General features: G+C 49.0%; 1 protein-coding gene across 2 annotated transcripts in view; it reads left to right on the forward strand.

The window, feature by feature from the left end:
- Positions 1–16,616, forward strand: part of GFM1 (G elongation factor mitochondrial 1) — a 79,374-nt gene that overhangs the window by 22,637 nt on the left and 40,121 nt on the right. For both annotated transcript variants that reach the window (XM_063916140.1, XM_063916141.1), the window contains exon 12: positions 15,994–16,131. In XM_063916140.1, coding sequence (XP_063772210.1) covers positions 15,994–16,131 — 138 coding nt within the window. The remainder of the gene's footprint in view (positions 1–15,993; positions 16,132–16,616) is intronic.

Raw genomic sequence — 16,616 nt, forward strand, 5'->3', positions numbered from 1 at the left:
TCTGGTTTCTACAAGCCCACGGGTGGCTCATCAACTGGAAGAAATCCTCCCTGGTCCCTGCTCAGAGCATGGTGCACCTGGGAGCGCTATTGGACACTCACAACCAGCGGTTGTTCTTGTCTCAGGAGAAAGTCCTGAAGCTTCAGGACAGGATTCGTTGCTTCCTTTCTCGTCCGCAAGTGTCGATACATTCGGCGATGCAGGTGCTGGGCCTCATGGTCTCAGCATTCGACATGGTGGAGTATGCTTAATTCCATTCTCGCCCCCTCCAGAGGCTGATTCTAGCCAAGTGGGACGGCCTGCCTCACCGGATCAGGTTTCACATGATCTCATTGACTCCGGAGGTCCGTCTGTCGCTACTTTGGTGGTTTCGGGACCAACAGTTGTGCAGGGGCCGTCTCTTCTGGATATCCAACTGGGTCCTGTTGACGACAGATGCCAGTCTAAGAGGTTGGGGCGCGGTGCTGGAGCAACACTCCCTTCAGGGTCGGTGGACCAAGGAGGAATGTCTCCTCTCGATCAACATTCTGGAATTGCGGGCTGTCTTCAATGCGTTGCACCTGGCCCAGCATTTAATTCAGAACCGTCCTGTTCAAATACAGTCGGACAACGCCACCACTGTGGCTTACATAAATCATCAAGGCGGCACTCGAAGCCGTTTGGCAATGAAGGAAGTCTCACGGATTCTACGTTGGGCGGAACGCCATCTACCGGCCATATCGGCAATATTAATTCCGGGAGTCCTGAATTGGGAAGCGGACTTTCTCAGTCGTCAGGATGTGCATGCCGGCGAGTGGAGCCTCCATCCAGAAGTGTTTCAACTCCTAGTGGAAAAGTGGGGTCTTCCAGATGTAGATCTGATGGCGTCTCGACACAATCACAAGGTTCCGGTCTTCGGAGCAAGGACAAGGGATCCTCAAGCAGCATTCGTGGATGCGCTGGCGGTGCCGTGGAGGTTTCGGCTGCCGTACGTGTTCCCTCCGGTGTCACTCCTGCCCAGCGTAATTCGGAAGTTCAAGCAAGAAAAAGGAAATCTGCTTCTCATAGCTCCGGCGTGGCCCAGACGGCCCTGGTACTCAGACCTGCAAGGCCTATCGTCAGAGCGTCCACTTCTGCTTCCACAACGCCCAGACCTCCTCGTTCAGGGCCCCTGTGTCTACCAGGACCTAGCCCAGCTGTCTTTGACGGCGTGGCTCTTGAAGCTTCCGTCTTGAGGGCTATGGGTTTTTCTGAAGAGGTCATTAAAACTATGTTGCGGGCCCGGAAACCGGCTTCTGCTCGAATTTACTATAGGGTCTGGCATTCCTACTTTGTTTGCTGCGCATCTAATAATTATGACGCTTCCAAGTTTAGTACAGCCAAACTTTTGGCTTTTCTGCAGCAGGGCCTAGATTTAGGCCTGCGTCTGGCCTCCCTCAAGGTTCATATTTCGGCCTTGTCAGTGTGGTTTTAGAGAAAAATTGCGACTTTACCTGATGTTCATACTTTCACTCAGGGTGTGTTGCGTATCCAACCTCCCTATGTCTCCTTGGGACTTGTCGTGGTTTTGGAGGCGTTGCAGGATCCTCCGTTTGAACCCCTGGGTTCAGCTGACGTTAAGTGGCTTTCCCTTAAGGTGGTGTTCTTGCTGGCTATTGCCTCTTCTAGAAGAGTGTCGGATCTGGGTGCCTTGTCTTGTAGTTCCCCATATCTGATTTTTCACCGTGACCGTGCGGTTCTTAGGACTCGTCCCGGATATTTACCTAAGGTGGTTTCTTCGTTCCACCTTAATCAGGAGATTGTAGTTCCGGCCTTTGTCTCTCCTGATTTGTCTTCCAAAGAGCGGTTTTTGGATGTGGTACGGGCTCTCCGTATCTACGTGAAGAGAACTGCTTCTATTCGAAAATCTGATTCTCTCTTTGTTTTGCTTGGATTTCACAAACGTGGCTGGCCTGCTCACAAGCAGACCCTGGCCTGATGGATTACAATGGTGATTTCACATGCTTATGTGAAGACTGGTCTTTCAGCTCTTGCTCACATTATGGCCCATTCTACTCGGTCTGTTGGACCTTCTTGGGCGGCCCAACGTGGTGCGACCCTTGAACAATTGTGCAAGGTGGCTACGGGGTCCTCCGGGAACACGTTCATAAGGTTCTATGCCTTCGATACTGCCGCTTCCCAGGATGCTTCCTTTGGACGCAGGGTTCTTGTGCCCGCTACAGTGCGTCCCCTCCCGTAAGGAACTGCTTTAGGACATTCCCATTGTCCAATCCTTGTTTAGCCCAGTGTACCTCGCAGCAGAAAACGAGATTTATGGTAAGAACTTACCTTTGTTAAATCTCTTTCTGCGAGGTACACTGGGCTCCACAAGGCGCCCACCCTGACGCACTTAGCTTCTTTGGGTTGGTATGGCATTAGCCGCTGACACTTCTCTTGTCGTGAGAGTGTGGTGTATGTGGCTACTAACCGTTGTCATCTCTTTTCCTGCTACTGCATTGGGCTGGTTAACTAAAAACTGAGCTCCTGTGCTGGGAGGCGGGGTTGTAGAGGAGGCGGCGCTGTGCATTCTGGGAACAGTCAAAGCTTTGAGCCCGTTGGTGCCTCGGATCAAGATCCTACTCTACACCCCATTGTCCAATGCTTGTGGAGCCCAGTGTACCTCGCAGAAAGAGATTTAACAAAGGTAAGTTCTTACCATAAATCTCGTTATTTTCGGTATGCTGTTTGTGCAACATACCTGCACTGTGAGAGTTAGGATGGGAGTGGGGGGGGGCGGGGGATGACGGTCCCCAGCCTTGCGAGATGTCAGCTGCTTTTCCGCTTCAGGACCACCTGAGAGGTTGTTTGTTCAGCGCGGCACTGCGCCTTAGCTGTCACAATCACAGCTTGCCGCACACCCCAAACAGATGCCTGAAGGTGACGACAGTGGTGGGTACAAACCGGGGGCCCCGCTAGGTGGGTCCCCCGGTTCATGGTGCGGCTGAACGCGGGTGTGGCATACGGGACCCTCCTGAGGGGGGACCCGCTAGAGCCCCCTGTGGGGGGGGGGGGGGGGGGCGGAGCTATCGCAGAGCGGGACCAGCGGCATTTTGGCGACTACCTCAGCTTACTGCAGCAGCAGGCTCACACAGCTCCACCAGACACTCCGAAAACGCTGGATAACTGGTACAGGGTGTAGCAAAAGGGGAGAGACGCTATTGTACACAATCTGTGTCCTATACAGGTCATAAATCATAGGTGTTTCACTGTGATATAGTACGCTGATGGCCTCACTGGGGCTGTGTAGCTGGGGTGTGCTGGTCTTCTCTCTATGTCTCCCCCTCACATACAGTAAGGGTAGGCTTGCTAAGTTTTACTGTCTGTGTGTATGTGTGATTTACTGTGAACATGGGTAAACACAAACTATGTAGTGTATGCCACACCAGATTCTCTCCCTTATAATCTGATTCTGTTTCATGTGAACAACGCAGCCAATGTTCACAACTCAGGGGGAGAGGGTCAACAGCCTTCCTGGCTAAGGTCCCTTAAGAATATGATGTCTGATATGTCATCACAACTCACTACTAATGTTCAGAAAACTCAGCTACTACAACAGGTTGTTGCAGACTTAGCTGCTAGGGCTAGGGCTGCTCTCTAGCTCAGGACCACAGAAGCGTGGTTTACCTGCCTTTCTCTCTGATTCAGATGAGGATATACAGGAGGATGGGGAGGACTTGGATCCCGTTAGTGGGGATTCCACTTCCGCTCAGGGTATTGAACCCCTCATTCTGGCTATACAGGACGTGTTAAATCTCCCTCTAGAGGACGCTGCGTCACAGCAGTTGTTTTTCTTTACAGAAAACAAGTCTAATGTCACTTTCCCTGATTCTGCAGAGTTAGATGACCTATTTAAGTTAGCCTGGAAAAATCCAGACAAAAAATACCAAGTGTCAAAAAGATTTTTGCACAATTTCCCATTTGCTCTTGAAGGTAGGAAAGAACTCCTAGGAGTTGACTTATCAGTCTCTCGACTGTCAAAAAAGGCGGTGCTGCCTGCCTCGGGCTCCTTTACCATAAAGGACCCTGGGGACAGAAAAATAGAGACTACACTAAAGTCTATCTACACAGCAGCAGGTCTATCGCAAAAGGCCGGTCATAGCGGGTTACTGGAAGACCCATGCCATTCACACGTGGGATTCTCAAATTCAGGAGGGCCTCTCTGGGGATATGCCCCTGGTCACTACAGTGACTCTTCTGAAGCACATTCAGGACACTGCACGCTTCCTGTGTGACTCGCTCAAGGAGATGGGCAATATTAATGCTAGGACTTCTGCCATGGCAGTGTCGGCGTGCAGGGCCTTGTGGTTCCGTCATTGGATAGCGGACGCAGAGTCCAAGCGCAGTGTGGAATCTCTCCCCTTTTCTGGGGAATGGCTCTTTGGGGTTGAGTTGGATATGTGGATTTCCAAAGGTACTGCAGGGAAATCCATGTTTCTCCCCTCTGGGGCCCCGCCGGCTAGGTGTTCCTACCCCGGGCCGTCTGTTCAGTCCTTTCGGTCTAACAGATTTCGATCTAGGGCCAGAGGTGTTTCCAATGCGGCTAGAGGCACCAGAGGTAAGACGACAAGACCTGCGAACACCGGTTCTCAGGAACAGAGCACCAGTTCTGCTTCCACTAAGTCCTCAGCATGACTGTGCCCACCCACCCCAAGGGGATTTTGAGGTAGGAGCTTGACTGCGTCACTTATACCTGGGTAAGGGACCTCATTTCTCAGGGCTACAAGAGATCTTCTTCAGCAAGGACTGTTCGTCTACCCGGACTTACGGCGACTTCGTTTGACGGCATGGAAGTTGAGCGGAACATCCTAGCTCACAAGGGCATTTCCAAAAGAGTCATTGCTACCATAGTTCAGGCCAGGAAACCTGTGACGTCAAAACACTATCATCATATCTGGAGAAGATATGTCTCTTGGTGCGAGGAACGCTCTTATCCGCCTGCGGATTTCCACTTGGGCTGTTTCCTGCAGGCTCATGTGGATAAGGGCATACTCCTGGGTTCCATTAAGGTCCAGTTTTCGGCCCTCTCAATTTTCTTCCAGAAAAATTGGCAGTGTTACCAGAAGTTCAGACCAGGAGTACTTCATATTCAACCTCTTTTTGTGCTGCCCACGGCACCCTGGGATTTGAATGTAGTGTTAGAATTTCTACAGTCCTCATGGTTTGAACCTCTGGTGACGGTAGAAGATAAGTACCTCACATGGAAGACAGTGATGTTATTGGCCCTGGCTTCTGCTAGACGTGACTCCGAATTGGGGGCCTTATCGCATAAAAGTCCCTAATTGGTCTTTTACGAGGACAGAGCGGAGCTCAGGACTACGCAGCAGTTTCTGCCGAAGGTTGTCTCTGCGTTCCATTTGAATCAACCTATTGTGGTTCCGTCAAGTTCTGGCACTTCTGCTCCTCCGGAGGCATTGGATGCTGTGCGAGCCTTGAAGATCTATGATGTGCAGAAAAAGGGTTATCCTGCTTCAAAGCAGTCCATTGCTCGTTGGCTTAGAGTACTATCCAACAGGCCTATGTGTCGGCAGCCTTACCTGTTCCTAAGTCTCTGAAGGCCCACTCTATAAGATCGATGGGCTCTTCCTGGGCAGCTGCCTGTGGAGTCTCGGCCTTGCAACTATGCTGAGCTGCTACCTGGTCGGGAAGAACACTTTGTAAAATTCTTCAAGTTCGATACCCTGGATAAAGAGGGTACCCAGTTTGGGCAGGCGGTGCTGCTGAAGTCTCCGCACATTCCCGCCCGTTCTGGAAGCTTTGGGATGTACCCATCGTAGTACTGTAAGTCTCTCTAATACAGGTTGAGTATCCCTTATCCAAAATGCTTGGGACCAGAGGTATTTTGGATATCGGATTTTTCCGTATTTTGGAATAATTGCATACCATAATGAGATATCATGGTGATGGGACCTAAATCTAAGCACAGAATGCATTTATGTTACATATACACCTTATACACACAGCCTGAAGGTCATTTTAGCCAATATTTTTTATAATATTGTACATTAAACAAAGTGTGTGTACATTCACATAATTCATTTATGTTTCATATACACCTTATACACACAGCCTGAAGGTCATTTAATACAATATTTCTCTAACGTCCTAGTGGATGCTGGGAACTCCGTAAGGACCATGGGGAATAGCGGGCTCCGAAGGAGGCTGGGCACTCTAGAAAGATCTTAGACTACCTGGTGTGCACTGGCTCCTCCCACTATGACCCTCCTCCAAGCCTCAGTAAGATTTCGTGCCCGGCCGAGGTTGGATGCACACTAGGGGCTCTCCTGAGCTCTTAGAAAGTTATAGTCTTAGAATTTGTTATTTTCAGTGAGACCTGCTGGCAACAGGCTCACTGCAGCGAGGGACTAAGGGGAGAAGAAGCGAACTCGCCTGCTTGCAGCCGGATTGGGCTTCTTAGGCTACTGGACACCATTAGCTCCAGAGGGATCGACCGCAGGCCCAGCCTTGATGTTCGGTCCCGGAGCCGCGCCGCCGTCCCCCTTACAGAGCCAGAAGCAAGAAGATGGTCCGGAAAATCGGCGGCATGAAGACTCTGTCTTCACCAAGGTAGCGCACAGCACTGCAGCTGTGCGCCATTGCTCCTCTCACACACTTCACACTCCGGTCACTGAGGGTGCAGGGCGCTGGGGGGGGGCGCCCTGAGGCAGCAATAAAAACACCTTGGCTGGCTAAAATACCTCAATATATGGCCCCAGGGGCTATATATGAGGTAAATACCCCTGCCAGAATTCCATAAAAAACGGGAGAATAGGCCGCAAAAAAGGGGCGGAGCCTATCTCCTCAGCACACTGGCGCCATTTTTCCCTCACAGCTCGGCTGGAAGGAAGCTCCCTGGCTCTTCCCTGCAATTCTACAGTACAGTAAGAGGGAAAAGAGAGGGGGGGCATTAAAATTGGCACTGTATACAGTATATTACAGGGGTGGCCAACCTGTGGCTCTTGAGCCGCATGTGGCTCTTTCTTTCTTTAAATGTGGCTCCCGACACTTGAAGTCACATTACCACAATAGATACGGTAAACCACTGTACTCCAGAAAGACATGCGGAAGCACTACGAGGGCTGTGGACTGAGGAAGCCAGATACTAGAGATAAAACACCCACCGTCAAACAGAGGATCCTTAAGCCCCTTTCACATCGCCAATGCAGGATCCCACCCGGGAATTAGAAACGGTCCTTCCCGGGTGGGATCCGGCATTGGACCCTAACAGGTGGCTTACCGACCCGGCAATTTGCTGGTGTTAGGCGCGGCGGTGTTCGGCCGTGCCCTGACAGAGCAGCGGTCACAGCCGCCGCGCCTCTCTCTCTCCCTGCTTCCGCACGGCGCCTAGCAACGCCGGGACGCCGTGCGCGCGATAGCCGCCGGGTCCCTGGCAACGCTAGGACGCCGTGCGTGCAGGGCCGCCGGGTCCATGGCAACGGGGACGCCACAGGTGGACCGCGTTCCCCGTTGCCATAAGATTACTCACCTGTTCTCCCCTGGTCGTGCAGCAAGGCAGCTGCACGACATTTATCAATTAGGCTCTGTACTGCCATTGGAGAATTCCCTGTTATATGCCTCCTCAGTGTCTCACACAAACGCCGGTGATAGCTTCCTGTATGCTGTTCCTGCCTTGTAGAAGTTTGTTCCTGGTCAGCTGCATCTGGTCGATCCTGCTCCCTGCCCTTTTGTATTCTGGAGTTCTGAAGCCGGTCTTGGGAATCCTTCTGGTCCTTGTGAACCTGTTACTGTCATCTGGGGTTCTCGCCCGGTTTCGTGAGTAGCAGCTTCTGCCGCGTGTTGCGGCCTAGGCCGCTTAGTATTTGCGTTTCTTTGAGTTGGTGCTTTTGCGGAGGTTTCCGCTTTCACTGTCCTCCCCGGAACTCGGCGGTGCCGTGTGGGGGAGTGGACAGTGGTATCCACTGTAGTTCTTTTCCTTTGGCGGCGTGCCGCACATACGTTTTAGTTTTTATGTAGTTAGTAGCCCCTAGCTTGGTTGTTTCAGTTAGAGGTCCCCTTGTTATTACCCTGTCTCAGTTCACGCCTTGTCTCCAACTAAGACCGGGGGGCATCGGAGTTGGGCAGACATAATCCGCCCTTCAAACGCGGCTGCCGTGGGCCCAAGAAACCATAGTCATTCAGGCGTGAATTGACAACACGGGTAAGACAACGGAGGTAGGGTGCTAGGGGCTATTTCCATTCCATTTCCCTATCCCAGCATCACGTCCTCGTGCTCTGGACTTACTGCATAAGATCTCCCCTGTCCTGAGCATCAGGATCGTAACAGCTGAGTTGGTTGCCATAGCTGCATGGGAGGAAGTGGGGGGGCGCGGCAGCGGGGGTGGAGGCGGCATTGGGAGATGAGCTTATCTCCGCGCCGCCTCTCTCTATGTAGTAAACGGGTCCCATCGACCCGGGAACCCATTTACGCTGCCACTGCCCTGGTATTCAACCCAGAAATAACACTGCTTATAACCCGGGTTGAATTATTGGGTCAGGCAACCCAGGAATTTGACCATGGCCCATTCACACTGCACACCAACCCGGGTCGATACCGGGATATTTGTGCGGTGTGAAAGGGGTAATAAGGAGCTGCTACAATAGCATGAGTTGGGGGGTTCTGAAGTGACATATGAGGGGTTTAGCAGGAGTGACACATGGGGAGCTGGATGAAGTGACATAGCAGGGTGCTGGCTGAAGTGACACATGGGAGAGCTGAAGTGTACTATGTGAATCGTCTTTCATTATATTTTATATGGTTCTGGCTTTTTCAATTATTTTATGCGGAAGTGACTTCTTCAATGTATTTTATGTTGGATCTTGCTTTACAAATGTATTTATGTGGGTCTGGATTTTTCAATGTATATTATACCAGGGTGTGGCCTAGCGGGCACAAGGCCACACCCCATTTGTGCATGCTCACCTTCGGCTCTTTGACGTACCTAACAAGATTTTTTGGCTCTTTGACTCTGACTGGTTGGCCACCCCTGGTATATTATATAAAAAGCAGCTATTAGGGACATAACTCAGTTAGTCCCTGTATATATATAGCGCTCTGGTGTGTGCTGGCATACTCTTACTCTGTCCCCCCAAAGGGCTTTTGTGGGTCCTGTCCTCGTTTAGAGCATTCCCTGTGTGTCTGCGGTGTGTCGGTACGGCTGTGTCGACATGTTGAATGAGGAGGCTTATATGGTGACAGAACAGAGGCCGATATATGTGATGTCGCCCCCTGTGGGGCCGACACCAGAGTGGATGGATAGGTGAAAGGTATTAACCGACAGTGTCAACTCCTTACATAAAAGGGTGGATGACGTAACAGCTGTGGGACAGCCGGCTTCGCAGCCCGCGCCTGCCCAGGCGTCTCAAAGGCCATCAGGGGCTCAAAAACGCCCGCTCTCTCAGATGGCAGACACAGATGTCGACACGGAGTCTGACTCCAGTGTCGACAAGGTGGAGACATATACACAATCCACTAGGAACATCCGTGACGTGATCCCGGCAATAAAAAATGTGTTATACATTTCTGACTTTAACCCAAGCACCTCTAAAAATGGGTTTTAGGTTTGGGGAGAAAAAACAGGCAGTGTTTTGTTCCCCCATCAGATGAATAAATGAAGTGTGTGAAAGCGTGGGTTCCCCCGTTAAGAAACTGGTAATTTATAAAAAGTTACTGATGGCGTACCCTTTCCCGCCAGGTGGATAAGTTACGCTGGGAGATATCCCCTAGGGTGGATAAGGCGCTCACACGTTTGTCAAAAAAGGTGGCACTGCCGTCTTAGGATACGGCCACTTTAATAGGTACCTGTTGATAAAAAACAGGAGGCTATCCTGAAGTCTGTATTTACACACTCAGGTACTAGACTGAGACCTGCAGATAGTGCTGCTGCAGCGTGGTCGGTGACCCTGTCAAACAGGGATACTAGTTGGCAAACATAAAAACATATTAAAGACGTCGTCTTATATATGGGGGATGCACAGAGGGATATTTTGCCGGCTGGCATCCAAAATAAATGTAATGTCCATTCTGTCAGGAGGGTATTAGAGACCTGTCACTGGACAGGTGATGCTGACTTAAAAAGCGCATAGAGAGCCTTATAAGGGTGAGGAATTATTTGGGGATGGTCTCTGGGACCTCGTATCCACAGCAACTGCTGGGAAGAAATAATTTTACCTCAGGTTTCCTCACAGACAAAGGTACAGTCCTTTCGGCTTCAGAAAAGCAAGCGGGTCAAATGGCGCTTCCTTTCTGTACAGAGACAAGGGTAGAGGGAAAAAAGCTGCACCAGTCAGCCTGTTCCCAGAATCAAGATTCTTCCCCCGCCTCCTGTGAGGCCACACCATGACGCGGGTGCTCCACAGGTGTAGCCAGGTACGGTGGGGGGCCGTCTAAAAAATTTCAGCAATTAGTGGGCTCGCTCACAGGTGGATCCCTGTTTCTTTCAAGTAGTATTTCAGGGGTACAAGCTGGAATTCGAGATGTCTCCCCCCAGCCGTTTCCTAAAATATGCCTTGCTGACAACTCCCTCAGGCAGGGAGGCTGTGCTAGAGGCAATTAATAAGCGGTATTCCCAGCAGGTAATACTCAAGGTGCCCCTACTTCAACAAGGACGGGGTTACTATTCCACACGGGTTGGGGTACCGAAACCGCATGGTTCGGTGTGACCCATTTTATATTTAAAATCCTTGAACACAAAAATTCAAGTTCAAGATGGAATCGCTCAGGGCGGTTATTCCAAGCCTGGACGAGGGGGATTACATGGTATCCTGGGACATCAAGGATGCTTACCTGCATGTCCCCATTTACCATCCTCGCCAGGAGTACCTCAGATTTGTGGTACAGGATTACCATTACCAAGTCCAGACACTGCCGTTTGGACTGTACATGGCACCGAGGGTGTTTTATCAAGGTAATGGCCGAAATGTTGATACTCCTTCAAAAAAAGGGAGTTGTAATTATCCCGTACTTGGACAATCTCGTTATAAGGGCGAGGTCCAAGGAGCAGTTGGTAGTCGGGGTAGCACTATTTTGGAAAGTGCTACAACAGCATGGTTGGATTCTAAACAGTCCAAAGTCACAGCTGGTTCCTATGACACGTCTACTGTTCCTGGGGATGGTTCTGGACATAAACCAGAAATAGTGTTTCTCCCGGAGGAGAAAGCCAAGGAGTTGTCATCTCTAGTCAGAGACCTCCTGAAGCCAAAATAGGTAGCGGTGCATCATTGCACGCGAGTCCTGGGAAAAATGGTAGCTTCCTACGAAGCAATCCCATTAGGCAGGTTCCATACAAGAACTTTTCAGAGGGACCTGTTGGACAAGTGGTCCGGATCGCATCTTCCGATGCATAGGCTGATAACCCTGTCTCCAAGGACCAGGGTATCTCTACTGTGGTGGCTGCAGAGTGCCCATCTTCAAGAGGGCCGCAGGTTCGGCATACAGGACTAGGTCCTAGTGACCATGGATTCCAGCCTTTGAGGCTGGGAGGCAGTCACACAGGGAAGAAATTTCCAGGGACTTTGGTCAAGTCAGGTTATTTCCCTACACATAAATATTCTGGACCTGAGGGCCATTTACAATGCCCTGAGGCCGGCAAGGCCTCTGCTTCAAAACCAGCCGGTACTGATCCAATCAGACAACATCACGGCAGTCGCCCATGTAAACCAACAGGGCGGCACAAGAAGCAGGATGGCGATGGCAGAAGCCACAAGGATTCTCCGATAGGCGGAAAATCATGTGTTAGCACTGTCAGCAGTGTTCATTCCCGGAGTGGACAACTGGGAAGCAGATCTTCTCAACAGACACGACCTCCACCCGGGAGAATGGGGACTTCCTCCAGAAGTCTTCCAATAGGATTGTACACCATTGGGAAAGGCCACAGGTGGACATGATGGCGTCCCGCCTCAACAAAAAGCTATAAAAGATATTGCACCGGGTCAAGGGACCCTCAGGCGATAGCTATGGACGCTCTGGTAACACCGTGGGTGTACCAGTCGGTTTATGTGTTCTCCCCTCTGCCTCTCATACCAAAGGTACTGAGAATAATAAGAAGGCGAGGAGTAAGAACGATACTCGTGGATGGCCAAGAAGAGCTTGGTACCCAGAACTTCAAGAATTTATATCAGAGGACCCATGGCCTCTGCCACTCAGACAGGACCTGCGGCAGCAGGGGCCCTGTCTGTTCCAAGACTTACCGCGGCTGCGTTTGTCGGCATGGCGGTTGAACGCCGGATCCTGAAGGAAAAGGGCATTCCGGAGGAAGTCATTCCTACGCTTACTAAAGCCAGGAAAGAGGTTACAGCAACTCATTATCACCGCATATGGCGAAAATATGTTGCATGGTGTGAGGCCGAAAGGGCCCCAACAGAGGAATTTCAACTAGGTCGATTTCTGCATTTCCTGCAAGCAGGAGTGACTATGGGCCTTAAATTGGGTTCCATTAAGGTACAGATCTCGGCTCTGTCGATTTTCTTTCAAAAAGAACTAGCTTCAGTACCTGAAGTTCAGACATTTATAAAAGGAGTGCTGCAGAGTCAGCCCCCGTTTGTGCCTCCTGTGGCACCTTGGGATCTCAACGTGGTGTTGAGTTTCTTAAAATCACATTGGTTTGAACCACTAAAAACCGTGGATCTGAAATATCTCACGTGGAAGGTGGTTATGTTATTGGCCTTGGCTTCTGCCAGGCGAGTATCAAAGTTGGCGGCTTTGTCTTGTAAAAGCCCTTATTTGATTTTCCATATGGATAGGGCAGAATTGAGGACTCGTCCCCAGTTTCTCCCAAAGGTGGTGTCAGCGTTTCACCTGAACCAGCCTATTGTGGTGCCTAGGCTACTAGGGACTTGGAGGACTCCAAGTTGCTAGACGTTGTCAGGGCACTGAAAATATATGTTTCCAGAATGGCTAGAGTCAGAAAATCTGACTCGCTGTTTATCCTATATGCACCTAACAAGCTGGGTGCTCCTGCTTCTAAGCAGACTATTGCTCGTTGGATTTGTAGTACAATTCAGCTTGCACATACTGTGGCAGGCCTGCCACAGCCAAAATCTGTCAATGCCCATTCCACAAGGAAGGTGGGCTCATCTTGGGCGGCTGCCCGAGGGGTCTCGGCTTTACAACTTTGCCGAGCAGCTACTTGGTCAGGGGCAAACACGTTTGCAAAATTCTACAAATTTGATACCCTGGCTGAGGAGGACCTGGAGTTCTCTCATTCAGTGCTGCAGAGTCATCCGCACTCTCCCGCCCGTTTGGGAGCTTTGGTATAATCCCCATGGTCCTTACGGAGTTCCCAGCATCCACTAGGACGTTAGAGAAAATAAGAATTTACTCACCGGTAATTCTATTTCTCGTAGTCCGTAGTGGATGCTGGGCGCCCATCCCAAGTGCGGTTTATCTGCAATACTTGTACATAGTTATTGTTAACTAAATCGGGTTATTGTTGAGCCATCTGTTGAGAGGCTCTATTGTTTCATACTGTTAACTGTGTTTCATATCACGAGTTGTACGGTGTGATTGGTGTGGCTGGTATGAGTCTTACCCGGGATTCAAAATCCTTCCTTATTGTGTACGCTCGTCCGGGCACAGTACCTAACTGAGGCTTGGAGGAGGGTCATAGTGGGAGGAGCCAGTGCACACCAGGTAGTCTAAGATCTTTCTAGAGTGCCCAGCCTCCTTCGGAGCCCGCTATTCCCCATGGTCCTTACGGAGTTCCCAGCATCCACTACGGACTACGAGAAATAGAATTACCGGTGAGTAAATTCTTATTTTTTAATAACTTTGTGTATTAAACAAAGTTTGTGTACATTGAGGCATCAGAAAACAAAGGTTTCACTATCTCACTCAAAAAAGTCCGTATTTCGGAATATTCCGTATTTCGGAATATTTGGATATGGGATACTCAACCTGTATCCCGATTGGATGCTAGAGAAAATAGGATTTTAATTACCTACTGGTAAATCCTTTTCTCGTAGTCCAAAAGGGATATTGGGCTCCCGCCTCAGTGCGTTGACTTTTCTGCAGGTTCTCTTTATATGGTTACCTGTTCAGCTGTTGCTGTTTGTTGTTTCCAGCCGTTGCTGGTTGTTTTATGTTCGTGGTGTGCTGGTGTGTAAATCTTACCCCTTATTGTTATGTTTCTTCTCTCATATATGTCCTTTATCCTTCGGCACTGTTTTACCTATAACTGCCTGCGGGAGAGGGCATAGAGGGGAGGAGCCAGCACACCCAGTGAAGAAATTTAAAGTGCACCGGCTCCTTTGGACCCCGTCTATACCCATCGTACTAAGTCTCTCCAATATCCCTTATGGACTACGAGAGAAGGATTTACCAGTAGGTTATTAAAAACCTATTTTTTTTTATGTGTGAAAACGTTTGTACTAATATAAAACAATACATAAATAAAATTCTGGACACAAAATCAAACTTAACGTGCCTGATGTACAAAAATGTGATTGTGATACACTTACTACACCCAGCTGACCTTATGTTTTAATTATTTCCCAGCGCAGATACCCCTCCCCTGTAATTAATTTAGCCTTCATCAGTCTCCATCTTCCCTGTTGTTCAGTCTCTTCCCCCCACCTGCAATTGGACTAGGGAAGCCAATCCTGCCCCATTTTTGTAATCCTGGAATTTAGAATTGAAAAAAATCTCAATCCCAGTATTCAGTTGTAAGCGCACACACAGACCGTAATATAGACAGCACCTCCTCCTACTCTCTCACACACACACCGTAATATAGACAGCACCTCCTCCTACTCTCGCACACACAGACCGTAATATAGACAGCACCTCCTCCTACTCTCGCACACACACAGGAGCATAGCTAGCACCTCATTCTAGGCACACACCAAGCCTGTGGAGCGCTTCCTGCAGACTCTTGCTGGATTAAAAGTATACAATGATCTACAAATCCCTCCAATACACCAGGCATCTTGGAAAGCAGAAAGTGTGGATGGCTGTCTTCAGCTGTTTTCCCTGGTCTACAGACAGTAGGGGTAATCAGTGATGCAACTGCTCTCAGTCACAGATCGGCTGGGAGTAAGGACGGGTACACATCAGAGCTGTGTGTTCCCAGCTGATCCGAAGTGTGACCGGACCCTGCATCCAGCCGTGCATACACACTTACAAAATGCAGGGGATGACAACGCTATGTACAGTGTCATTCATTGTACACATGCAGCACGGCCAACCCAAAGATGTTGCACACTGAATAGTCTGGCCGATATGTTGTTCCAGTTTGGCCAGAAACGACATATCGCGTTGAGATTATTTTAGTGTGTACCCACCCTAAACTGCACAGTGATGCTGTCGCCACACAGGCTGTCAGATAGAGAGAGAGCTACTGCATCATGGGACTCCCATCTATTCTACGGGCAGCTGGGGGATCCTGAGAGGATCAGATCTGAGGAGGTAATTATTATCCCACTAACCCCTTGCCCGGTATTGTGAATCCTGCAATACCCGGAATTTAATGATTATAATCTTTGGTATTTGTGGGACTCAAAAACGTCCGGGATTGGCTTCACTAAAAATAAAAGGAAACTGAATAAAGTGGTTATTGAGCATCTTGGGAGTCTGTGGTCTTTTCCTAAAGCAGATGTATTTTTTTCTGTGCTTTAGGGACCCCTGTCTGTTGTACTGTTAACGTTGTGGTGTTAGCAGATCCAATCCTGTTCACAGTCCATGCAAGTCAATTTCCACAGCATCACTTTCTGTTTTTATTGTTATGCTTTAATTATACAATGAATCTAAAAACCCTAAATACAGCACTTCCCATTCTATGTCCTACAAAGAACAACACAAATCCTATCTGTAGTATTAGACATTAATATAAAGTATACAGTATAAGGGAATCCCAGATCCTTATTTAAGTGTATGCAATTTGTGTGCATTTTGTTGTTGTTATAAATATCATTTATATTTTAAACATCAAAAGGTAACTAATTTATAAATTGAGGTACTTAAGTTTTTATTTCTTTTTATCTTAGATTGATCTGGACAAGTTTTCTAAAGGTATCAATCGGTTTACTCGAGAAGACCCTACTTTCAGAGTGTTCTTTGATACAGAGAGTAAGGAGACCATTGTTTCTGGCATGGGAGAGCTACACTTGGAGATTTATGCTCAGGTGACTGGAAGATACATGTACTTATAATGTAATTTATAGTTTATACAGGTGTGTCAACAATGTGGACACCTGTATAAATGACAAATATAAGGTATTATTACGTTTGAGTACTTTTCTGCAAGTTCATTAAATTGAGCTTTTCCCATTCATTTCAGTGGGGTCTCTTCATGAAGTGCACTTGCTGTGCTGGAAACTCCATTGAAATGAATTGAAGTATCTGTATATGTGTAAAATGTGTTTTATTTACTTTTATTTTTTATTGCTAAGAGGTATAGATGCGTCCTCATACATCATTGCTGCAGTCATGCCAAACAGGTCTCATGGGACTCTGCACTAAGCTGATGTGCTGTGTGCTCTATCAGTGATCGCCTTTGGTATCCAAGATGTCAAAGAGGCGCAACAGGAAGCATTATAGCCGCATGATAAGTGCGGGTATAATACTTTCACCCCAATGTATCCTTGTGCTGCATTGCGTTGTGTTGGCT

This window comes from Pseudophryne corroboree, chromosome 4, assembly GCF_028390025.1.
Source record: "Pseudophryne corroboree isolate aPseCor3 chromosome 4, aPseCor3.hap2, whole genome shotgun sequence".
NCBI lineage: Eukaryota > Metazoa > Chordata > Amphibia > Anura > Myobatrachidae > Pseudophryne > Pseudophryne corroboree.